The 26,755-nt window shown below is 42.3% G+C and overlaps 1 protein-coding gene across 2 annotated transcripts in view; it reads right to left on the bottom strand.

The window, feature by feature from the left end:
* The window catches only part of gan (gigaxonin), a 134,819-nt gene that overhangs the window by 81,037 nt on the left and 27,027 nt on the right, over positions 1-26,755 (bottom strand). For both annotated transcript variants that reach the window (XM_063067129.1, XM_063067130.1), the window contains exons 3-5: positions 10,124-10,474; positions 7,018-7,232; positions 4,868-4,989 (exon numbers count right to left, since the gene is read on the bottom strand). In XM_063067129.1, the coding sequence (XP_062923199.1) occupies positions 4,868-4,989; positions 7,018-7,232; positions 10,124-10,474 (688 nt within the window). The remainder of the gene's footprint in view (positions 1-4,867; positions 4,990-7,017; positions 7,233-10,123; positions 10,475-26,755) is intronic.

Genomic DNA, 26,755 nt, shown 5'->3' with positions numbered 1-26,755 from the left:
CAGCCAAGCCAAGAAATGAGAAGAGTGCTCCATCGCTCAAGATCCTGTTTGATTTTGTCAAATAACTGTATAAAGTTAGCTTTGAACAATTGATCATACGTAGGTGTGATAAATATACCTAAGTAAACAAAACCTGTCTGCGGTCATTTAAAGGGGAAAACACCCTGAGTGTCAGGTACCTGCTGCAGATTCCCCAGGGGCATAGCCTCTGATTTAGTAAAGTTGATTTTATAACCTGAAAAGGCGCTAAATGAATTGATGCATTGTATAAGGTGATCACACGACTGATATAGCAGGGTGTGATAAGAAAATTAGAATATCATCTGCTTACAAGGTAATTTTATGTAACTTTAGTCCGATGTCTGCAGCGGATATTTTGGGGTCTCGCTGAATAGCCTCAGCCAATGGCTCGATCACTAGCGTGAAAAGTAGTGGTGATAAAGGGCAGCCCTGCTGGCTGCCCCTCTGAATACCAAAATTATCCAACCTAATACCATTAGTGAGAATCACAGCCAAAGGGTCATTATAAAGAACTTTAACCCACTTAATAAAATTATTGCCCAAACCAAATTGTTCTAAAGTGGAAAAAAGATACTGCCATTGGACATGATCAAAGGCCTTTTCTGTATCTCAGGAAACCACCAAGCCGTCCACTGCCTGTTGCTGACATGCCTGAATCACATTAAGTAATCTTCTGATATTATAGTCATAGTCATACTTTATTGATCCCAAGGGAAATTGGGTTTCGTTACAGTTGCACCAAGAATAGAGTATAAATATAGCCATATAAAACCATAAATACTTAAATAATAATATGTAAATTATGCCAGAAAATAAGTCCAGGACCAGCCTATTGACTCAGGGTGTCTGACCCTCCAAGGGAGGAGTTGTAAAGTTTGATGGCCACAGGCAGAAATTACTTCCTATGACGCTCAATGTTGCATCTCGGTGGAATGAGTCTCTGGCTGAACGTACTCCTGTGCCCAACCAGTACATTATGTAGTGGATGGGAGACAGTCCAAGATGGCATACAACTTAGACAGCATCCTCTTTTCAGAGACCACCGTCAGAGAGTCCAGTTCCATCCCCACAACATCACTGGCCTTACGAATGAGTTTGTTGATTCTGTTGGTGTCTGCTACCCTCAGCCTGCTGCTCCAGCACACAACAGCAAACATGATAGCACTGGCCACCACAGACTCGTAGAACATCCTCAGCATCATCCGGCAGATGTTAAAGGACCTCAGTCTCCTCAGGAAATAGAGACGGCTCTGACCCTTCTTGTAGACAGCCTCAGTGTTCTTTGACCAGTCCAGTTTATTGTCAATCCGTATCCCCAGGTATTTGTAATCCTCCACCATGTCCACACTGACCCCGTGGATGGAACAGGGGTCACTGGTACCTTAATCCTCCTCAGGTCCACCACCAGCTCCTTTTACAAAACCCGTTTGGTCCTCTTTTATGATAAAAGGTAACAGAGTTTCTAATCGCAACGCTAAGGTTTTAGGTAAGATTTTAAAGTCAACATTTAACAATGAAATAAGCCTGTAGGAGGCACAATCTTCAGGGCTCTTTCCTTTCTTAAGAATTAGGGAGATATTAGCTTCTCTCAATCATGGTGGGAGGAGACCACAATTAAATGCATGATAGAACATGTTTAGCATAGGCTCTGATAATAACCCTGTGAATCTTTATAGAATTCACTACTGAGTCCATCAGGACCAGGGCCTTCCCACTTTGGAGCTGTCTTACAGCTTCCTGTATCTCATGTATAGATAACAGAGCATTGAGGAGGGACTCTTGTTCAGAAGAAATGCATAGGAGATCTAAATTCCAGAAAAAGAACTCCATCCTAAATTGTGCATCATTATATTGCTCAGATTGATACCGTTTAGAATAAAAATTCTTAAACACAACATTAATCATTTTAGAATTACTAGTAAGGGCTCCTGTCCCATCCCTAATTGAAGCAATAGTATGAGAGGCATTTTTCTTTCAGCTAAATAAGCCAAATACCTACCTGGTTTCTCACCATGTTCAAACAATCGTTGTTTAGCAAATATCAATTTTCTTTTGGTTGCTTGTGTAAGTAAAGAGTTTAGTGCACAGCATAGGGCTGAATGATATTCTGTAACTTGGCTGCAGCAGGCTTATTAATATAATCCTGTTCAGCTGCTGCAAGCCTTGCTTCCACTAGGCACTGCTGTTCTGCAGCTTGTCGCTTCTTACTAGCAGAGTAGGAGATAAATTAATCTGCTTGCATAGGCCTTAGTGATTTCCTACAGCATCAATGGACTATTCGCTGATTTGAAATTAATAGATAGGAAAGTTTTGAATTCTAAAGTAGTCTATAAATTTATTACCTTTTAGAATAAAAGGATTCAGCCTCCAATGTCTAGATCGTGCTGAATTATCTTTGGGCTTAATATTTAAATATATTGCTGCATGGTCAGAAATAGTGATATTTCTAATTGTCCAGGATACAACTAAATCTAGGAGCGTTTTGGGGGTTAGAAAAAAGTCTATTCTGGTATAACACCTGTGTGGATTAGAAAAAAATGTGAAGTCTTTGTCTGAGGGATGCAACAACCTCCAGACATCCATAAGTCCTAGTTCTCCACATAAGGCCATGATTTGTTTGGACTGTGAGGAGAGCAATGGGGGACCACTAGGCACTCTGTCCATCCATGGGTCCATGAGACAATTAAGATCCCCACCTACAATAATGTTTTGTATTGAAAAGCTTGCAAGTTTGGAAAAAGTATCTGTTAGGAATTTGAGAGGATGAGCTGGAGGGCAGTAAACATTGAGAGTACCATATATTGAGGCCTTAACAATCACAAATCTCTCATACTTGTCCTTAATGCAGTCTAATAACTTAAAAGGTAAGTTTTTCCTAATTAAAATGGCCACCCCCCCCCCCCACTCCTGGTATTAAAGGATGAAAAACAGACTTGATCAAATCCACTCTGTCGCAGTTTTAGATGTTCTTTATCATCTACATGTGTCTCCTGCAATAAGGCTATATCCACCCTTTCCTTTTTCAGGTTTAGTAGGATTTGCTTTCTCTTGATTGGTGAATGACTCCCTTTAATGTTCCAAGTGCACAATTTTAATATAATACTGGTCATAACCCTTTATAACAATCATGTGACTCCAGAGGAGAAGAAATGCAACTTAATATCAGCTGAGCAGCAGTAAGTAAATTAAAAAACCCACAAAAAAACAAAGCGCCAACAGCGCTGAACAAGAGGACTTACCCCACACTTAAAGGGGATATCTGAACTTTCTAGCACCCCATATTCTGCCCCACTGCCAGTATGGCATTTAACACATTAAAAAATAAAAACAGGGCATAATTTATCAATCCACCAATTTGTTACCGTTATATTTAAACTCCTTCAGGCTGGAGCAGCACCGCTAATTTAAACAAATAATGAAACTGTATCAATCAAAACAAACACGTTACCCATCCTATAAGTTGCCGTTGAGTAATGAAAAGGTAAAATAAAACAGACATCGAGCATGTTATTGTCCATAACCAGGACTACACAATATACTGTATACATTCTTTAGCCTAACGTGTCCACAAAAGTTTAGCTTTGCCAGGAAAATCAGATATCTTGGTGGTCCCATTGTAGGTGATTTTCAGCGCCGCTGGGTATAGCATAAAGTACTGGATTCCGGATTCTCTCTGCCACTTCTTTACCTGGTCGAATTCCTTGCGCTTCCAAATAATGGCTGCTGAAAAGTCTTGTAAAAACATAAGCCTGGATTCCTCATATATTAAAGCCTGGGCATCAGTCCCGTGACGTCTCGAAGCTTCCATCACTCTTTGTTTATCACCGAAATTATGGAACTGCACGAGGATGGGTCGAGGGCGTTGGCCTGGGGCCGGTTTTGGCGCCAGCGTACGATGAGCTCTTTCCACTTTAATGCGTCCAGCCTTGGTTTCCAAATCAAGGAAATTAGGCGGTCGGCCCTCAAAAAAACTTTGCCAGTTGACTTCCTTCTGTACCTTCAGGTAGACCAATGATACTGTATATTCTTTCTCCTACCTCTGTTCTCAAGATCATCGATATAGTCAGACTGGCTTTGAACTTGCTTTTCTAGCACCTAAATGCGGCTTTGGGCTTGATCAGTTACAGTTTCTACCGCAGAGACTCGGCCCTCGGCCTTGTTCGTTCTTGTATCAATATTTTTAAGCTCCAATGTGTAGTTTTGGAGTGTTTGAGACAGTGGAGTCAGCTTCTCATCCATCATTTTGGATATGTTCTCTGTAACTTCCTGAATTCCTTGACGAAAAGCAGGATCCAACGTATTAGCATAGCTAGCAGTAGCTAGCTTCTCAGCCCCGGGGAAGCACTCTGTGCAGCCCATCCTGGCCACCTTTTTAGTACCTTTCGATGGAATGGTGTTGAAAAAAAAATACTCATCAATGTTCATGTCATTAAATCTGACACTTGAGCATTTTAAAAAAAAAGTTGAAATGGATAGGTTTATACGCGAAATTATCAGTGTTGCGGTGCTGAGCTCAGCAAAGCAGACTTCTCCGTGCGCCGCCATCTTGAAACTCTACTGAACTATTCTAATGAATCAAGTCTCCCACATTGAACACCAAAGTCAGTCCATCAGCAGCACCAAATTTCACAATGCTTAGTTGTATGTTTACCTAATTCACTTTAGCTTTAATCCAGAACAAAATTCGAGGAACTCCAGAGAATTTAAGCATTTACTTCATCTTGAAAGAAACTGCCAGGTGGTATACACAAAAATAATAAAGAGAGAGACAGAATTAACATGCAGAGGAATTGCATGGTGTTATACTGGACTACTTCTGACAGTAAGCTCAAATATACAATCTCACCTGCTGACAAAACTCCATGGTTAATGCGTGCAACACTCATTGGGGCCAATTCTATCCAAAGTTGTCTGTTACGATCATATAAGGGGCACATGCATCGCATTACAGCTGTAGGCTTCCGTGTACTGAAAGATCATAAAATACAAATCAGTTTACACAATGTTTATGATCAGGAATATGCTTTGCACTCTACATTATAAAGAAGTTGTCGGGACACCTAAAAGAAGCAATGGTTGAAGCAGAATGTGTTATAATGTTAAAAAAGGAATTGGATACATCTAGAAAGAAAATGTAGAAAACTACAAAGTAAGCACAAGTAGGAATAACATAAAACTCAAAAAGAGCATCTATAGTATCCACTCAAAAAGGTCTCATACGTTTATAAATCCTTTCATTCTCCGTTACACAGTACAATGGATTCCAGTCAATTAGTCCATCGATTAATGAGGGCAACCGCTGATTTGGGACAACTCTTAAAGAACGAAAACGAACTGAGAAATTAGCCAGGAATCCCTTTGTTTACTTGGGATACTATGCTGTGTAACTGAGACAGAAGACTATTGCTGCAGTTTCTAACAAGCATCAGTCATGCAAACCTTTGTGACCATTAGACACTACACCATGCTTAGTGTGAATAGCTGCATGTGTTTGTCTTCAAAAAGCTGTGATTTTTATCACTGATAGTTGGCAAGGAACAAGCAGTAAGACATTTTACAATTGCTTTGCTCATTGTGGTTTCAAGCACTGAGGAATAAACAACTTTACTACTTCAACAAATTAGGAACTACAAAGAATTTAAAGATATCAACAATCATCTTGATTGTTACAACAAAAATGATGACTTGGAAGATGCAAGACTTGGAAAGTTTAGTTGAAAGCACTGCTTGAAGGCAGTGAATTATGTGCATTAGGTGCCTGTGCTAATTCTGTTCATTTATAGTCAATCAAAAGAACACGGCAGTGTGTTGACAGACTGCCATATCGGACCATGACAGGAGGGTACTTAAAGTAGAAATGCCGTTGCACTGGGACTGTTCCACTCTCTCGACCTCAGAGGACTGGGCCCAGTGGTACGAGTAGTCATCACAAACTGGGATCTTCCTCGGTTGCAGTGGATAACCATAACTTCTTCTGTGTATTATCATGCATTTTGATCTCCATGAAGCATTGCAGAACAGCCTTCTTGTTGACCTCATCCACCCAGTCTGCTGGAGGTAACTTCACAAGCTCAGACACGCGTGTCCCTATTTCACCAGGGTATGAGGCTTGCTGACCACTCTCACCTGGTTTAGCCTGTTTGTAGAAGAAATATACTGGGATGTGGTCGCTGTCACATGCAAACAGCTACTTGGAGCCACTTATGAGAGTTGAGTGTCTGGTGGGAACTAAAGATGAGTGAGCTGCCCCAGAATGGACATGACAAGCCCTTCACCAGAGATGCTACCCTTCTCTGACACCCCATACATTGAATGAATTCCTGTTAATAACTATTAGGAACAAATGCACAGTTTTATAGTACTATAGAGCATTGGTAGTGTTCTAATTTGTTCTGCATTTTGATTAAATACTTAATTTGTTACTCAGTTAAATGGTAGTTTGCCTTTTTTATACAGCACCTTTTTAACTATTTCCATGAAACTTTGCCTAATAAGGCAGTTGCTTAATTGGGTCAAAATGTACTCGTTCCAATTTGTCCCAATTAATCAGAATCCACTGTACTTTCCTTTGTTGAACATTTAAAAGATTCTCTCAATTTTTAAGTAATTGATTAAAAATATTTTTGCATTTTTTTTTTAATCCCCAATTTTTCTCCTGATTTTACTCCACAACTGATTTACTGAAGGCAACATCAGTTTGTGTTGAGTTAATTTTCTCCATCAATGCTGGATACTGGACATCCTGTACACTGATCCAATGATACTTTGTAGTTACCTTACCTCATGCACTCCACTTTAAGACTTCGTGCCACGCATACTCAAATCATCAGAATTTAGGAAATTTATAACAATTGCATTAAAACAAATACAATTCTTTGCCAATGACATAAACTAGACAAAGTGAGTCCTTGTTGGTAAAACAGACTTTATAATTGCTGGAATAAAAAGTTTACTTTTACCATAAAAGGAAACTTAAGCCCAATTGTCAGGACTCACCTCCTTTCCTCTCCACCCACTGTTACTATGCATTCTGAATACCCTCGAGGTTTGAAGGTAGCCAGCTGGGCCTCTCCTTCTCTCTGACTGAGAGGAATGTTCGTACACTCTTTGACAATTTCTCGTACCACAGGTTCATTCAGCATTTGTTCCCTCAGATAAACAGGATCCAGGCCATTTACCCACACGACAGACATCACATCTTTCATGTGAACCTAAAATTTTAATGATGTAAATATATTTTCTAAGTTTCCATAGTTTTCTAATTTCTGATAATACAATGCCCAATCCTCCCAAATTCCAACAAAAACATTTATTCAGTAAATTGAAAGGTTGTAATATAGCCTTAAACCCTGTAACGAGCAGCTGAAGCCAACATAGTAAATCCCTCTGGCCAGCAGTTGCAGAAGCATTCAACCATTCCAATGGAAGTTCCAGGCGCACATAGACCAGCTGTAATTCAGGGATTAAGTGACAGAAGGCATGAAGTCCAGAGGCAAGATCTGTTTTTTCACTGTTCCTGACATTAGACCCATTAATTGCAATAAAGATAGTCAGGTTCTCAAATAAGAGGCATAAAGACAAGCCACTTGTCAACATTCTTTAGCTTTATTTCTCTTTTTAATTGTTTTAAGATTTTTACATTGCTAACTAGCTCTTACTTTTTCAATTCTTACTTAAATCACAGACATTTAAAAATTATCATTTGGCAAGCTCCACTTTGGAGTTGTCTCCTCTCAAAGCCTGTCAGAAAACGGGCTTTGTAGTAAAGCAGAATTACCACTGAGACCTCGCAGCCTAATTCCTGGATGAAGATTGACCCTCGGCCTAAACAAAGATATAGACCAGGTACAGGAAGCAGCCTCAAAACATTTTCAACCACTCTACAAGAGACAGAGCATTTCAAAAGAGCCTGGAAAACAGAAAGAGCTCAGGGGCAGGGTTTGAAACATATAACATCTTAAACGTAACGCATCTTCAGTTCAATTTATTACTGGAATCTATACCCACTGCAAGATTTCTGTGAGACCAAATTCAGTACATACTTTTCTGGGTCCATAAAGTTTATGTGCAGATTGACAGATAAATAGTTTAGGAATCTGGCCACGATATTAGTTTGCAAACTTATCTGGAATTCAGAGGATTAAGACCGAGTATCAAAGAAACAGATTTCAGGTTCCATCTGTTCAGAACTAGACACTTGTTGATTTTAAATCATTTTAGTCATTTAAATTTTGATCATTATGAATTCTATTTGTGGCATTAGAACCTTACTCGTATAAATAGAGTTTCCAGTAGCTTCCAATAGATTTAGTTATCAATGAAAATAAAGCTACTAATTCTTCAGCAGCCTCCTGAGATCACAAATGAGTTATGTTCTCTCCAGTTTTATGGGTGATGAAGCCAATGTGAGAAACAGTATCTGCCACAGTTGGCAGAGGTTGTTGACAAGCAGGTAGGTAGTTTGTGAAGTAATGCACTTCCTCAGTTCTTGCTCTCTTGATACGTGAATTACTGTTGCTCCATTCTACCTCTAAAGGCCCTTCTCCAATTTGAGCAAATTGGGATACAGCTCAGACTTTCATATCCACATACTTTGCTTCATTATGGAAGCAAAATTCCCCATGTTTTTTTTAAAGTGTTTATCATTAACTATGATCCTACAGCCCTACACTTCCCTGACGAAGTATATAAATGAAGCATTCTCAGCTTAAAATTAAAATGAAATAAATGTACTGAATTTAAAAGGTTACATGGGATCATGGGTTTTTTTTTTGAGGGGATTAAACTGAGGTATGACTCTTGATGAACTTAAATGAGCATTGTCTTTCCCTATTAAAATTACTGCGACAGAATCATATTCAGATCTGTAATTCCAACTCCACATTTGTCTATATTATTTTCTAAATTTTGTTGAGCATCATAAAAAAAATGGCAACTTAAAGTGAATTCCCTTTATACAAGGACAGTGCAATACGTTCAATCAGTACTCTAACTGGTTGCATCACAGCCTGGTATGAAGCCTCCAATGCACAAGATGGCAAGAGGCTACAAAGAGTTATAGACAGCCAGTTCTACCAGAGGCACAACCATCCCCAAGGGCATCTTCAGAAGTGGCAGTGCCTCAGGGCAGCGGCAACCATCATTAAGGATGCTCAGCATCTGGGACATTCCCTCTTCTCGTTATGACCATTACTACATGAGATTCTACCGATGCTGAAAACCTTCAGCAACATAGTGCTGAATGAACTCAACAAGTCAGGCAAGATCTATGGAGGGAAATGAATACAATCGGAACAAGACCCTCTATCAGGACTTGAAAAGAGGGGGAAAGGACACAGAATAAGATGGGGTAAGGGGAAGGAACATAGGCTGTCAGGTAAATGCAGGTGAGGGGGAAAGTGTTTGGATGGAGGAGAGTGGAATGAAGTAAGAAGCTGAGATGTGATAGGTGGAAGAGCTGAAGGAGAAGGAATCTGATAGAGGATCATGGAAGAAAGGGAAGGAGGGCCACCAGAGGGAGCTGATGGGCAGGGGAGAAGAGAAGAAGTGAAAGTGGAACCAGAATGTGGAATGGGTGAACAGAAGGGGGAAGAAGAAGAAATTACCAGGTTAGCGATATCAATATTCATGCCATCAAATTGGAGGCTATCCTGGTGGAATAGGTGCTGCTCCTCCAACCTGAAAGTGACCTCATTATAGTAGAGGAGGCAATGGAGAAACATGTCGGAACAACAGGAAATCGAACTGAAATGGGTGGACACCGGGAAGTCCTGTCCTTTGTGGTGGACAGAGTGAAAGTTTGTGTAATTACCATTAGGAATGAAGTACAGGAGCCTGACGACCCATACTAAAACATTTAGGAACAATTTCTTTCTAATTTCCTCCATCAGATTTCTGAATGGTCTATGAACACTACTTCATTATTTGCACTTTTTTTTGTTATTTATAGGTTTTTATGTCTTTGCTCTGTACTGCTACCTCAAAACAAATTTCATGTCATATGTCAGTGCTAATAAATTTGATTCTGAAATAGGATAATAAAATCATTTGAATAAACAGGTGGTGCACTCAGCAATAGAAAGCAAAAATGTTTTTTCTATACCTTTCGAACAACAGGATCTTGGCAAATCCATTTCACCACTGCATCAAAGATGTACCTTTCATTTCCCACATTCAACTTTTCCAAAGAGATTACTTCCTTCAGTTTTTCATGGCCAAGTTCCAGGAACTCCTCAGTGTGGGCTACATCACGGAAATGTGTTTCCAGGTACTCTGTCGCTATGTAGTATACATGTTGTAAAGAATAGTGCAAGGCAAAGTCACGTATGCCAATACAGTTCTCATGAGCAATACAGCCTTCCAAAAATTCACAACACAGTGCTTTTAAATCAGTAAGGAGGAGGAGGTCAGCAGCCTGCACTATATCCTGAATTGTGTCTTCACTCAGCTTAATCTGAAACAAAAATTGACAATATTTCAGCAAGGACACACATCAAAAAAGTTGTTTAACATTTAAGTTTACTTCCATAGCATGATTCCTGGAAATTATGGTTTGTTGATTCATTCTCAACAGGCTCCAACATTACTCAAGATTTCACCGGTCCCCCTACGGGTAGTTCTGTTATAACACATTTCCATGACACAATAGGATATAATGTGATCAATGGACTAGACAGCATGCTCTATATGATGCAGGCCAGAATGGTTATAGCACTATTTTGATTATGAACTAGAGAATTACTTGTGTGGCTTTGGAAAATGGCAAGCAGAAAAAAAGTAAGTTGTCTTGGAAAGAAAAGCTCTTCAGGGAGATACTTATTACATGTAACCTCACTGCAGTAATTAGATGCCATTGTCTTGTAAGAACAAAGGCTGTTCATTTGACCAAGTGAGAGCAATAGATATTGACAAGCAATTGATTTGTTTGAGACTTGTGTAAATGATTCTCCATTAAGTAATCTAAGATAGTTTTTATTATTTTAAGCTTGAAGGAAGGAAATAAACCTATTGCTTTTAAAAACACCCTTATTTCTGAAAATCCTATGAGGAAAATAATTTAATGCAAGTCTAAAACTCTCTCGCCCCAATATCCGTTTTCCCCCCATTGACACAACAGATATTAGTTACCTGACTTTTCTTTAAGGAGTTATGTTCCCAAGAAACCAATCATATTATAGCAGAACTACTTGTATTTAAGGTTGAAACTAAAAAAAACTTGCATTTATATAGGTCTTCAGAAGCGTCCTTGCACAAAAGTGCATTAAGTTAAACTCTGACACCAACTCACAAGAGATTGCTGGACCGGTAACTGAATCCTTAGTTAGGGAGTAGATTTTAATGAATTTCTTACAGCATGAAAGACAGTGAAGACTGGTGAGAATTATGGTAGAACACAGGAGCTTAGCACTACTGGAAGAGCACACACTGATAGTGGAAGAGTTAAATATGGGGGTGTACAAATACGTGCTTAAGGTTAAAAAAAACCCTTAGGGGCAAGTGATCATATATAATAATAGAATTCACCCCAGAATTTGAGAAGGAGAAGCTAAAGTCTTATCAGTATTACAGTGAAGTAAAAGGAATTAGAGGCATGAAAGAGGAACTGGCCAAAATTGATCGGAAAAGAACACTGGCAGGGATGACAGAACAGCAGCAATGGCTGGAATTTCTGGAAGCAATTCAGAAGGCACAGGATATATACATGACAAAGAGGAAGAAGAACTCTAAAGGCAAGATGACATAACCATGGCTAACAAAAGAAGTCAAAGGCAATGTCAAAGCCAAAGTGAGGGCATGTAATAGAGTTAAAATTCGTGGGAAGCTGGAAGATTGGGAAGCTTTTAAAAGCCAACAGTAGACACCAAAAATGTCATTAAGAAGGAAATGATGGAATATCAAAGTAAGTTTGCCAATTCTATTAAAGAGGATACTAAAAGTTTCCTCAGAAAAATAACATGTAAAAGAGAGGCAAGAGTGGATATTAGACCTCTGAAAAACGATGCTGGAAAGATAGTAATTGGGGACAAGGAAATGGCGGACAAACAATAAGTTTTTTGCATCGATCTTCACTGTGGAAGACGTAAACTGGAAGTTCAAGAGTGTCAGGGATCAGAAGCATGTGAAGTTGGCATTACTAGAGAGAAGGTTTTCGGGAAACTGAAAGGTTTGAAGTTAGATGGTGTACACCCCAGGGTTCTGAAAGAGATGGATGAAGAGATTGTGGAGGCATTAGTAATGATCTTTTATGAATTACGGATTTTGGAATGGTTCTGGAAGACTGGAAAATTGCAAATGTCGCTTTACTCTTCAAGAAGAGAGAGAGAGGCAAAAGAAAGGAAATTATACACCAGTTAGTCTGACTTCAGCGGTTGGGAAGATGCTGGAATCGATTGTTAAAGATGTGGTTTCAGGGAACTTGGAGGCAGATGATGAAATAGGGTGTAGTCAGCATGGTTTCCTCAAGGGAAAATCTTGCCTGACCAATTTGTTGGAACTCTTTGAGGAAATAACAAGTAGGATAGACAAAGGAGAACCAGTGAATGTTCTATCAACATTGAAACATAGAAAACCTACAGCACAATACAGGCCCTTCGGCCCACAAAGTTGTGCCGAACATGTCCCTACCTTAGAAATTACTATGGCCCTCTATTTTTCTAAGCTCCATGTACCTACCCAAAAGTCTCTTAAAAGACCCTATCATATCCACCTCCACCACCGCTGCCAGCAGCCCATTCCGTGTACTCACTCTCTGTGTAAAAAACTTACCCCGACATCTCCTCTGTACCTACTCCCCAGCACCTTAAACCTGTGTCCTCTCGTGGCAACTATTTCAGCCCTGGGAAAAAGCCTCTAGCCACATGATCAATGCCTCTCATCATCTTATACACCTTTATCAGGTTTCATCCTCCGTCGCTCCAAGGAGAAAAGGCTGAGTTCACTCAACCTGCTTTCATAAGGCATGCTCCCCAATCCAGGCGACATCCTTGTAAATCTGCTCTGCACCCTTTCTATGGTTTCCAGTTCCTTCCTGTAGTGAGGCGACCAGAACTGAGCACAGTACTCCAAGTGGGGTCTGAGCAGGGTCCTGTATAGCTGCATCATTACCTCTTGGCCCCTAAATTCAATTCCACAATTGATGAAGGCCAATACACTGTATGCCTTCTTAACCACAGAGTCAACCTACGCAGCTGCTTTGAGCATCCTATGGACTTGAACCCCAAGATCCCTCTGATCCTCCATACTGCTAAGAGTCTTACCATTAATACTATATTCTGCCATCACATTTGACCTACCAAAATGAACCACCTCACACTTATCTGGGTTGAACTCCATCTGCCACTTCGCAGCCCAGTTTTGTATCTTATCAGTCCCGCTGTAACCTCTGACAGCCCTCCACACCATCCGCAACACACCCAACCTTCGTGTCATCAGCAAACTTACTAACCCATCCCTCCACTTCCTCATCCAGGTCATTTATGAAAATCACGAAGAGTAAGGGTCCCAGAACAGATCCCTGAGGCACACCACTGGTCATAGACCTCCATGAAGAATATGACCTGTCCACAACCACTCTTTGCCTTCTGTGGGCAAGCCAGTTCTAGATCCACAAAACAATGTCCCCATGGATCCCATGCCTCCTTACTTTCTCAATAAGCCTTGTATGGGGTACCTAATCAAATGCCTTGCTGAAATCCATATACACTACATCTACTGTTCTTCCTTCATCAACGTGTTTAGCCACATCCTCAAAAAATTCAATCAGGCTCGGAAGGCATGACCTGCCCTTGACAAGGCCATGCTGACTATTCCTAATCATATTATACCTCTCCAAATGTTCATAAATCCTGCCTCTCAGGATCTTCTCCATCAACTTACCAACCACTGAAGTAAGACTCACTGGTCTATAATTTCCTGGGCTATCTCTACTCTCTTTCTTGAATAAAGGAATAACATCTGCAACCCTCCAATCCTTCAGAACCTCTTCCGTCCCCATTGATGATACAAAGATCATCGCCAGAGGCTCAGCAATCTCCCCATCGCCTCCAGTTCCATACACACTTTCTCACTGTCACACTGGATAGGTCCTATTCTTTCATGTCTTATCCTCTTGCTCTTCACATACTTGTAGAATAGCTTGGGGTTTTTCTTAATCCTCCCTGCCAAGGCCTTCTCATGGCTCCTTCTGGCTCTCCTAATTTCCATCTTAAGCTCCTTTCTGTTAGCCTTATAATCTTCTAGATCTCTAACATTACCTAGCTCTCTGAACCTTTTGTAAGCTTTTCTTTTCTTCTTGACTAGATTTATTACAGCCTTTGTACACCACAGTTCCGGTACCCTACCACAACTTCCCTGTCTCACTGGAACGTACCTATGCAGAACTCCACACAAATATCCCCTGAACATTTGCCACATTTCTTCCGTACTTTTCCCTGAGAACATCTGTTCCCAATTTAAGCTTCCAATTTCCTGCCTGATAGCCTCATAATTCCCCTTACTCCAATTAAACACTTTTCTAACTTGTCTGTTCCTATCTTTCTCCAATGCTATTGTAAAGGAGATAGAATTATGATCACTATCTCCAAAATGCTCTCCCACTGAGAGACCTGACACCTGACCAGGTTCATTTCCAAATACCAAATCAAGTGCAGCCTCTCCTCCTGTAGGCTTATCTACATATTGTGTCAAGAAAACTTCCTAAACACACCTAACAAACCCCACTCCATGTAAACCCCTTGCTCTAAGGAGATGCCAATCGATATTTGGGAAATTAAAATCTCCCATCACGACAACTCTGTTATCATTTCACCTTTCCAGGATCTGTTTCCCTATCTGCTCCTCGCTACCCCTGTTACTATTGGGCGGCCTATAAAAAACACCCCCCGTAAAGTTATTGACCCCTTGCTGTTCCTAACCTCCACCCAGTGACTCCATAGACCAGTGGTCCCCAAGCTCCGGGCCGCGAAGAATGCAGTGGTGCAGCGGTAGCTGGAACTCACCCAGCACATCTTTAAGAAAAAAAACGAAATAAACAAGCTAATTGATTAGGTGCCACCCAGCACGTAAACGTCGTCCCAGATAAGAGGCAACGCAATCAGTAAAGTTGTGCTGGGTGCGTTCTGGCTACCGCTGCATTCTTCGTGGCCCCGTATCGGTCCGTGGCCCAGAGGTTGGGGACCACTGCTGTAGACAATCTCTCCATGACGTCCACCTTTTCTGCAGCCATGACACTATCTCTGATCAACAGTACCACACCCCCACCTCTTTTGCCTCCTTCCCTGTCCTTTCTGAAACATCTAAAACCCGGCACTTGAAGTAACCATTCCTGTCCCTGAGCCATGCAAGTCTCTGTAATGGCCACGACATCATAGCTCCAAGTACTGATCCATGCTCTAAGCTCATCCGCTCTGTTCACAATACTCAGACCATCTCAACCGTCGGTCTGAGCGCGTCCCTTCTCTATTACCTGCCTATCCTCCCTCACACACTGTCTCCAAGCTTTCTCTATTTGTGAGCCAACCACCTCTTCCCCGGTCTCTTCAGTTCGGTTCCCACCCCTCCCCTGCAACAATTCTAGTGTAAGCTCTCCCCAGCAGCCTTAGCAAACCTCCCCACCAAGATATTGGCTCCCCTGGAACTCAAGTGCAACCCGTCCTTTTTGTACAGGTCACACCTGCCCCAAACGAGGTCCCTATGATCCAGAAATTTGAATCCCTGCCCCCTGCTCCAATCCCTCAGCCACACATTTATCCTCCACGTCATTCTATTCCTATTCTCACTGTCGCATGGCACAGGTAGTAATCGCGAGATTACTACCTTTGTGGTCCTGCTTCTCAACTTCCTTCCTAACTCCCTGTAGTCTGTTTTCAGAATCTCTTCCCTTTTCCTACCTATATCATTGGTACCAATATGTACCATGACCTCTGGTTGTTCTCCCTCCCACTGCAGGATATCGTGGACACGATCTGAAACATCCCGGACCCTGGCACCTGAGAGGCAAACTACCATCTGTGTTTCTTTCCTGCGTCTACAGAATCGCCTGTCTGACACCCTAACTATAGAGTCTGCTATCAATACTGCCTTCCTCTTCTTTTCCCTATCCTTCTGAGCCACAGAGCAGGACTCTGTGCCGGAGGCACGGCCACTGTTGCTTCTTCCAGGTAGGCTGTCCACCCCCAACAGTACTTAAACAGGAGTACTTATTGTCAAGTGGTACAGCCACAAGGGGTACTCTCTAGTACCTGACTCTTCCCCTCCCCCCTCCTGACTGTGACCCACTTGTCTGTCTCCCGTGGCCCAGTGTGACCACCTGCCTATAACTCCTTTCTAGCACCTCCTCGCTCTCCCTGACCAGACAAAGGTCATTGAGCTGCAACTCCAGTTCCCTAACGCGGTCCCTTAGGAGCTGAAGCTCGACACACCGGGTGCAGATATGGCCATCCGGGAGGCTGGGAGACTCCAGAACCTCCCACATCTCACACCGAGCACAGAAAACCGGCCTCACACACATTCTTCCTTTCCGCAATTAACACAGGTAAACCCACCTCGCCTCATTACCGCCTAAGCCCGTTCAGCCAAAGCCCTCTCACTCCGCTGCCTGCTCCGAATGCTGTCCGCTGAGTACAGTGGTCTTCTTTTTAAACTTTTTCCACTCTACTGGCTGACGTCATGCACCTACGCAGTCTTGCCTCTCTTTACCCTGAGTAGTAAAATGCCTTCGCTCCAGAAATCCTTAGCTGTTCCACTCTCAGCCTTCTTGCTCTGAATCTTTTCGGAAGGCCTTTGACAAGGTGCCATACATGAGGCTGCTTAAACTAAGTTAAGAGCCCATGGAATTACAGAAAATATACTCGCATGGATAAAGCAGTGGCTGATTGGTAGGAGACAAAGAGTGGGATTAAAGGGAGCCTTTTCTAGTTGACTGCCAGTGACTATTGGTGTTCCACAGGGTTCTGTGTTGGGACTGGTTTGTTTTACGTTATATGTCAATGACCTGCTGAGTTCCTTCAGCATTTTGTGTGTGTTGATTGGATCATTGAAGAGGTAGTGCTGAGCAAATTTATGGGCCTGAAGATAGATAAGTCCCCTGGCCCCGATGAAATGCATCCCAGGGTACTGAAAAAAATGGCAGAAGTTATAGTAGAGACTTCCGCAATAATTTACCAAAATTCTCTGGACTCTGGGCAGGTCCCAGCGGATTGGAAGACCGTGAGTGTTGCAACCACTGTTCAAAAGAGAATGTAGGGAAATAGCAGGTAACTGTCGGCCAGTTATTTTAACATCTGTAGTCGGAAAAATGCTTGAATCTATCATTAAAGAAAAAATAGCAAGGCATTGAGAAAGAAATAGATCTCTCTGGCAGATGCAGCATGGATTCAGCAAAAGCTGATAAACTTACTGGAGTTTTTTGAGGATATAACGAGCGCAGTGGATAGAGGGGAACAGATAGACATTATTTACTTGGATTTCCAGAAGGCGTTTGATATAACCATAGGATAAGGATGCATAGAGTCGGGGGTGATATATTAGCATGGATAGAGATTTGGTTAACTGATAGAAAGCAGAGAGTTGGGATACATCGGTGTTACTCTGGTTGGCAATCAGTGGTGAGCGGCATGCCGCAGGGATTAATGCTGGGCCCACAACTGTTCACGATATACATTAAAGATCTGGAATCATGGACCAAGTGCAGTTCATCTAAGTTTGCTGTTGATACTAAATTGAGTAGAAAAGCAAATTGTGCAGAAGATATGGAGAATCTGCAGAGAGACACAGACAGGTTAAGTGAGTAGGCAAGGGTCTGGCAGATAGAGTACAATGTTGGTAAATGTGAGGTCATCCACTTTGGAAGGAAAAATGAAAGAGCAGATTGTTATTTAAATGGTAAAATATTGCAGCATGCTTCTGTGCAGAGGTGATAAAGTTTAAGGGAAAGGGAGATTCTCAAGATTCCTGTACTGACTATGGATTCAGTACTATGTCTGTGACTGCAGTGTGTCTGAGTGATGTCTCACAGCTGCCTTCTTTGGAGCAAGATAATTAGAGTTTGCCCAGATCCACATCAGATGTCTCTGGGCTTTTCACACCTTTTGATTTTGACAAAAGGAAGTGCTTGATGGAAATTGGACAGAAAATTCCTTTCTTAATTAAAGCATAAATTTGACGGATGTTCTTATCTTTGTAATTAAGTTGTGGCTCCAGCAAACCAGGTAGGACATTCTTTTCTTTAATTAAGGTGGCTGGAGTGTGTAACAAATTGATTGTACTTTTGTATCAATAGTCCATTGACTTGGCCGGAATAGTTATCAAACTGATTGTTCTCTGTATCAATAGTCCATTGACTTGACCGGAATAGTTATCAAACTGATTGTTCTTTTGTATCGGTGGCCTTATAACTTCTGACAATTCTGACATAGCAGGCAGTGAACTTATAGAACCGCCGGGGAGATGAGAAAGGTTCTTTCCCTGAGCTCGAAGAAATAAATGGATAGAAAGGTAAGTAACGATCTTTTTGTGCTGTAGTTATTTGATCTAGCAAAGTTACGTTTACATTTGGTGCCGTGACTCGGATCCCAACATAGGGAACGTCTCTCTGGGCTGAGTAAGTGACAAGAAACTTGGATCGAACGCAATTGAATGGCAGGCGCCCCGACGTAATTTACCTCTGGCTACTCCTCGTGTATGACCGAGCATTTTTGCCCCTCGCCCATTGGGACTGGTACCTTGACGGGATCGGACGACCCGTTTGGATACAGAATTTAAGATAAACAGTTGTCTCTTTTACATTGCTGCTGGTGACAGGATATGGCCGGTTGAAATTTAATGAGGCAAGTTCAGGGTAAAGGAGGAAGGCCTCCAAAGTATGTGAGAGTTGGGTTTTTTTGTATCAACGAAAAATAGGCTAGCAGTTTTTGCGAGAATTAAAGGCTGCGGGTGACATTGGGTATTCTGTATTTTATTATTATTATTATATTATTTCTAAGGAAAGAATCGAGACCCCAGTCAGGAGAAGTGGACACCGCTACCTGACGGATTTGACCTTATCAGCTGCTTCCTGATAATATGGCCAGTTGAAATTGATTAAGGGGGAGGCAGGCTGGCTAAATTTCTCAGCCAGTAGCTTGTGCCTGGGCCCTTGTGTTGTATATTTTGCATCTATAAGCTGTTTGTCTTGTTGGCTTGTCTGTGTTTCGTGTATTTGTGATTTTGGCTACTTGCTTTACTTTGTACAATGTGGTTGTTTTTAAATGTGCTATATACTTGACTTGACTTTATAATTAAGAACTGATAAGGGCAATAATGGGTCAGGCCCTTGATACAGCTATGTGTGAACAAATACCAGATAAGAAAAGCACCTCCGGATGTTAAGTGCAGCGCTAACAAAGAAACTAGGGAAACAGTGTGGCCACCAGGGGAAACAAGTAGTAAATGTAATTTGGGAAAAGAATTGCGGTAAAAAGTGGAAATTATTGATTAAAGAATGGAAAGGTGGAGCCTATACTAAATGAAATGGTATCTTACTGGCCAGCTGGAGGAATAATGCATGTGATAAAGGTATAGAGGTATGTACGGCAGAAGGGACTCCCAAGAGTTGGGAGACACTGTAGGCGGAGTGGAGTGCTAATGGGTAGAAGGGAGAAAAACGAGAGAACGAGAAACAAAGAAACCAGGCAAAAGCAGATATGGACAGACAGGAAGGTTTAAAATCGGCAGTGCCGCGCGCGAAGATCTAAGGCCAATACAGGATCCCGAACCCATATCTGGCATACCGACCCTGTTTAATGACAGTGACCACGATGAGGATTGGGCACCCACCTTATCCCCCACCTTATCAGAGGCCGAGTGCACCCAGTGCTTCCGAAACCCAATCCTCCCAGTATTCAGATACGGAGGCTGCTCGGCTAAAACAGTGGCAGGGAAGGGAAGGCTCCCTATACCCTGAGATCCAGAAAGGTAAAGGCATTATTCCCAGACAGGGAGGGAAGAATCCAATAAAACCCCAGAGTTAAGGGCTCCACAGAGACAATTCCCTACCCAAATGCTGCCCAGTCCACGAGCAGCCGAGGAGGGACAGCCCTCTTGTATGCACACTGGAAGCCTCAAGAGAAGGTAACGATCAAGAATCAGGCCCCCAATAGAAAAGAAAAAACAGCATAGTTTGCTTGGTATGTCCGCAGTACTATACAAATGTATAATGCGACCCCGCAAGATTTATTTGGTCTTTGCTGCATGATTTTCTCATCTAATGAGGGGTGGAAATGGAAGGCAGAATTAAGATACCAAACCTATCAGGAGTTACAGTTGGGAATCCATAATGAGAACGAACAGACAGACGGATTATTCAAGCCTTGGAGAAAGCTCTCCAACAACCTGTAAATATCACTAAAGTACTTGAATGCAAACCTAAGCCTGGGAAATCGGGACCAGACTATTGGGAGCGATTTATGGCCTGCTACGGCACTTTCGCAGGAGACCAAGCCTTTAATAATGGGAATCCGTTCCCCCCAGTTTAATGCCCTACTGCTCAAATGTTTACCAACTAAATTAGCCAGCAGGATTAAAACCAATAATATGTTTTGGCCTGACAATGACCGAAATCGAATGCGACGAGCTTTAACATATTACTGGGACCCAGCTTTCGAATCCCGATCAACCCCGAATGGAACTAACATTAAAGGTGAAAATGTTCAGCAGGAAGAAGGATGCTTCCTACCGTGAGTGCCACCCCTCAGGAAGAGCCCAATATAATACTGCAAGATGCTGCAATTCTAATTCTGTTTATGATGGTATAGGAAAAGGGATACCGGCTATCAGATGCTACAATCACTCTGGGTTCGAATGCACGGAACGTACATCTTCACGTACCCAGCCACTGCAGGTGAAATTCCAAGGGGACCCAGTGTGAGGTTTAATTTACAGTCACCACCAGTCTGAGGTGTAATCTAGCAGAATGGGACCTGCTCTGTCCGTTGGAAGCTGAGATTCTATGCACGGACAAGGGTATCACCCTGGGACTAGCGAACAACCGACTGCCCAGTGGTGGGCACTTAATTTGGACTCCGCTACATTTGACTCCGTGCTATGATCCTACTGGGTGCTCCACTGAGGAAAACCAGTATTATGCACCCCTCGAGGGACAGAAGTTCCCAGTCACGGTGATTGAAGAGGTTAAAGGAAGTGGGGGCAGTGCATTACTGCCTGAAGTTGTGGATTTCCTTTGGCGACAGACAGGACTGGTGGTTCCCCATACCACCGTTAGGCTTTGCCCTGGGTTCAAGCCAAACAGCCTGGGTTCCTTGCTTACACCCTGACGAAACAAGCCTCCAGCACCGAGGGAGACTGGCGGGACTTGGCCGCGGGCCAACTCCGATACTGGAATGAGTCAAAGATGAAGACGGGATATCTGGTAAGACACTCTTTTAATACTGACCAAACCCAAGACGTTGTACCCCGTCTCTGGGTAATTTCAGGCCATGAAGTCGGTCACACCAACTGCACCCCCCCCCCACCGTGAAGAAGGACTGACTCTCCCACCCCTTCTGCAATACTCACTCAAACCCGAGGCAACGTTTTAATGAGGATGGAAGCTCTTTTATGGATCCAGCAGGAAAACGCTGTTCTGGCTATGCAATAATAAGTGACGATAGTGAAGTAATTGAGCAAATCTCCTTTGCAGCAGCTGTCTCCACCCAGAAAGCTGAGCTACTTGCTCTGACTCATGCCTGAATCTCAACAACAGACTAGTCTAACAGCGTACTCAGTTCTTATTTTGAAGAATCCACTACAGAACCAATTCTTTGTAGAAGACCTTAAAAAAACGCCAAGTCATAAATGAAGATGATTTTGAAGAAGGAATCCACAACTATTTGGAACAAAATAAGAAGGGCCTGAATGAGGGCTTCAGTGGAGGAGCCAAAAGTACAAGCCTAAGCTGGAATCCTCTTTGATTAACGTTTCGAATTTTAAAATGAAAAAGCCTGTGGACAAGAAATCTCAAACAGATTAAAGTGCGGACTTTTACATAGACTCCCGTTATGCCCTGACTACAGACTCTGGGATTCCTGACTTCCTCTGCCCCACCCCACCCCACCCCCCATTAGTAATGCTACCTTTGTAAACAACTTACTCACACCTCTACAGCTACCTTGAGTTTTGGCTATTATTAGATGTGCGGCCCATACTGGGGAATCTGATGAGATATTTAAGGGTAATGCTCGGGCTAGTGCAGCAGCAAAACAGACAGCCCTGCACCCCACACTTTTAGTCCCCTTGGGAGCCTAACAAGTTCTTATTAGACAAAAACCTAAGGACGGGTATGCCAGATATGGGGGAAAATACGTAAATTCTAGGGGGACGCCCCGATGGAGAACACAAATTATCGTCCCAAATGGGTTGCCACCTTGAACCTCAGACCAATTTATGGGCGACCCCTGTGGGACAGGTTTGGGTTCACTCTGTGTTCTTATCTATCTTGATAGATTATGTTAATAATTGTACACACTTGGGCAAGGAGGGAATGGTTAATATCTTGGTGGCGGTGACACAGATTTCCAGTTGAAAAGTGAGCCACAGCATGTGAAAAATAACGAATGCTGGAAAGGGAATGCCTTGTGTTTCTGGAACTAACCCCTTGCCTGGTGGACCTTTTTCTTGTCTGCAACTTGATTTTGTAGAACTACCTAGAGTACATTGTTGTAAATATTGCTTGGTAATAGTAGATGTAGTTAGCAGATAGAGGCTATACCCACTACTGATAATACTGTTGTAAAGATATTATTGAGAAGTGATTCCCCCATTATGGATCACCTGAATCAATAAGCTCAGACAACGGACCTCATTTTATTGCTAAGATAAATGAGAAAATCTGTAAAAGAACTGGCAACAAAACAGCAATTCCATTGTGCTCACCATCTAAGAGCAGCTGGTATAGTGGAATGAGCAAATGGAACCTTAAGGAATAAGCTAACTAAATTTATGGAAGAAACTGGGCTAACCTGGCTTAAGGTTTTACCTTTGGCCTTGTTCCACATGAGGATCACACCCTCAGGTAAAACGGGGTTATCCCCCACCGAGATTATCTACGGGAAACCCATGCAAACCCCATGGGAGTTGGAACTGGCCTGACCTCCCCTTCTTGAAAGGATGGACATGCATACCTTAGGGGAGGAGATGGGAAAATATTTATGCAAGTTAACTAAAACTCTCCAAAGCTTGCATTCACAGGTACAGGTACAACAGGCCTATCGAGAGGACGAAACCCAGTCTAAGGGTGACTACCCCACCATCGAGGCGGGAGATTTTGTCTTGATAAAGAACTGGGATCGTAAGAAGCTGGAACCGAGGTGGAAAGGACCATACCAGGTGCTACTGACAACACCTACTGCAGTGAAGGTGGAAGGGCAGCCCCAGTGGATACATCGAATGGACTGTCATAGTCATACTTTATTAATCCCAGGGGAAATTGGTTTTTGTTACTGTAAGCACGTTACTGGCGGAACTGATAAGGACTGAAAAATGCAGTGGTCAATGATGATTTTAGTGACCCTAAGGGGACCTGCCCCTGCTTCGGGAGGCCCCAAGTTAACACTTTTCTGTTCCTCCTACACTAAGCAAGTAGAATGGGGAGCATGTTGGGTATGTTTGTATCATGTTGCAGAAGCAACAATCTGTTCTGAAAAGTTATCATGTAATGATAAACAGGAGGGAATGATAAAGTTTAAGGGAAAGGGAGATTCTCAAGATTCCTGTACTGACTATGGATTCAGTACTGACTATGTCTGTGACTGCAGTGTGTTTGAGTGATGTCTCACAGCTACAGAACATTCCTTTCTTAATTAAAGCATAAATTTGACAGATGTTCTTATCTTTGTAATTAAGTTGTGACTCCAGCAAACCAGGTAGGACATTCTTTTCTTTAATTAAGGTGGCTGGAGTGTCTAACAAATTGATTGTACTTTTGTATCAATAGTCCATTGACTTGGCCAGAATAGTTATCAAACTGATTGTTCTTCTGCATCAGTGGCCTTCTAACTTCTGACAATTCTGGCATCGGGCAGTGAACTTGTAGAACCGCCGGGGAGATGAGAAAGGTTCTTTCCCTGATGTCAGGCCCAAGTTCACTTGCCGGCTGAACTCGAAGAAGTAAACGGGTGGAAAGATAAGTAACCATCTTTTTGTACTGTCGTTATTTGATCTAGCAAAGTTATGTTTACAGAGGTACCTGGGAGTGCTTGTGCGTGAATCACAAAAGGTTGGTTTGCAGGTGCAGCAGGCTATCAAGAAAGCAAATGGAAGGAATGTTAGCCTTCATTACTAGAGGGTTTGAATTTAAGAGCAGGGAGGTTATGCTGCAACTGTACAGGTACTGGTGAGGCTGCATCTGGAGTACTGTATGCAGTTCTGGTCTCCCTACTTGAGGAAGGGTAGACTGTCTTTGGAGGCAGTGCAGTGGAGGTTCACCAGCTTGATTCCAGAGATGAGGGGGTCAGACTATGAGGAGAGGTTGAGTCGCCTGGGACTGTACTCGCTGGAATTCAGATGAATGAGAGAAGATCTTACAGAAACATAAAATTATGAAAAGGGATAGATAAGATAAAGACAGGAAAATTGTTTCCATTGGTAGGTGAGACTAGAACTAGGGGACAAAGCCTCAAGATTTGGGGGAGTAGATTTAGGATGGAGATGAGGAGGAACTGCTTTTCCCAGAGAGTGGTGAATCTGTGAAACTCTCTGCCCAATGAAGCAGTGGAGGCTACCTCAGTAAATATATGTAAGACAAGGTTAGATAGATTTTTGCATTGTTGGGGAATTAAAGGTAATGGGGAATAGGCAAGTAGGTGGAGATGAATCCATGGCTAAATCAGCCATGATCTTATTGAATGGTGGAGCAGTCTCGATGGGCCAGATGGCCAACTGCTGCTCCTACTTCTTATGTTCTTATGACAGAATTGATGGCTTTGTTGCAGAGTTTGAAGACAATACGAAGATAGGTGGACAGGCAGGTAGTTTTGAAAAAGTAGAGAGGCTACAGACAGACTTAGACAAATTAGAAGAATAGGCAAAGAAGTAGCAGATGAAAGGCAGCATCGGGAAGTGCATGGTCATGCAGTGGTAAAAGAAAAAAGGGGAGACAATTTTCTAAATCGAGTGAAAATTCAAAAATCTGAGGTCAAAGGGATTTGGGAGTTATCATACAGGAATCCACAAAGGTTAATTTGCAAGTTGAGCCAGTGGTGAGGAAAGCAAATGCGATACTAGCATTCATTTCAAGAAGACTACATTATTAAAGAAAGGATGTAATGTTGAGGCTTTATAAAGCACTGGAGATGCCTCACTTGGAGTATTGTGAGCAGTTCTGGGCTGCTTATTGAATCAAATTGACTTTATTTCTTACATCCTTCACATTCACGAGGAGTAAAAATCTTTACATTACATCTCTGTCTGAATATGCAATGTGTAATTATAGTAATTTGTAATAAATAGTATGTGCAGTAAGGTACACAACAGAACAGTCAATATAGCTTAAAAATACAGTTGTGTCAGCGTGAATTAATCAGTCTGATAGCCCGGTGGAAGAAGCTGTTCCGGAGACCAAAGCTCTGTCTCGCATGGTGAGTGCAGCACACGCAGAACTGCTGATCCAGGGTTTCTGGTTTGGATTGGCCCTGACCAATTTTTGGGGGACAACATCCTCGATGCACTTCCAGATGAAGCTTGTGATCCTTTCTGTGAACTCGGGAGACATCCTCATCATGAAAGACATTCCAGTTGAGGTCATCAAAGCAGTCCTGTAGCACAGAGACTGGTTAGGCCAACAGTGGACGGTTTTAACTATGGCTGCCTCTTGTTTCAACTTCTGCCTGTACACGGGCAGAAGCAGGCTGGAGGATTGATCAGACTTCCCGAGCGGTGAATGGAGGAGCCCTTTGTAAGCATCGCGGAAGGGAGAGTAGCAGTGATCGAGTATGCTATCTCCCCTTATCTTAGAAAGGATGTGTTGACACTGGAGAGGGTTCAAAGGAAGTTCACGAAAATGATTCCAGGATTGAATGGATTGTCATACGAAGAGCTTTTGATGGCTCTGGACAAGTTTTTACTGGAATCAAGAAATGATGGGTGAACTAATTGAAAGCTGGCGAAAGTTGAAAAGCCCTGACAGAGTGGATGTGGAGAGAATGTTTCTTCTGGTTGGAGAGTCTAGGACCAGAGGACACAGTCTTAAAAATAGAGGAGCATACTTTTAGATCAGAGATGAGGAGGAATTTCTTGAGACAAAGAGTGGCAAATCTGTGGAATTCATTGCACATGCAGCTTTGGGGGCCAAACCTTTAAGTATATATAAGGTAGAGGTTGATGGATTCTTGATTGGTCAGGGCATGAAAGGATACGGGGAGAAGGCTGAGACTGGGACTGAGAGAAAAAATGGATCAATCATGATGAAATGGTGGAGTGGACTGATCAGCCGACTGGCTCAATTCACGTTTTATTGTTTTACAACACTAAATCAGAGTGGATTTAATGACAATGATCAACAGAAAAAGACTTTTGTATCAAGGTGAAAACAGATCTCTACAGAAGTGATCTAAATTAATTACAAACATAAAATACAAACTAATTGATTGCTTGAGTATTCGCCACCTTTAATAAGGCACACCAAATCTCACTGGTGCAGCCAATTAGTTTTAGAAGTCACTTAATTAGCTAAATGGAGATCATCTGTGTGCAGTCAAGGTGTTTC

This window comes from Mobula hypostoma, chromosome 14, assembly GCF_963921235.1.
Source record: "Mobula hypostoma chromosome 14, sMobHyp1.1, whole genome shotgun sequence".
In the NCBI taxonomy this organism is placed as follows: domain Eukaryota; kingdom Metazoa; phylum Chordata; class Chondrichthyes; order Myliobatiformes; family Myliobatidae; genus Mobula; species Mobula hypostoma.
This window is presented reverse-complemented; position numbering and strand designations above follow the sequence as displayed.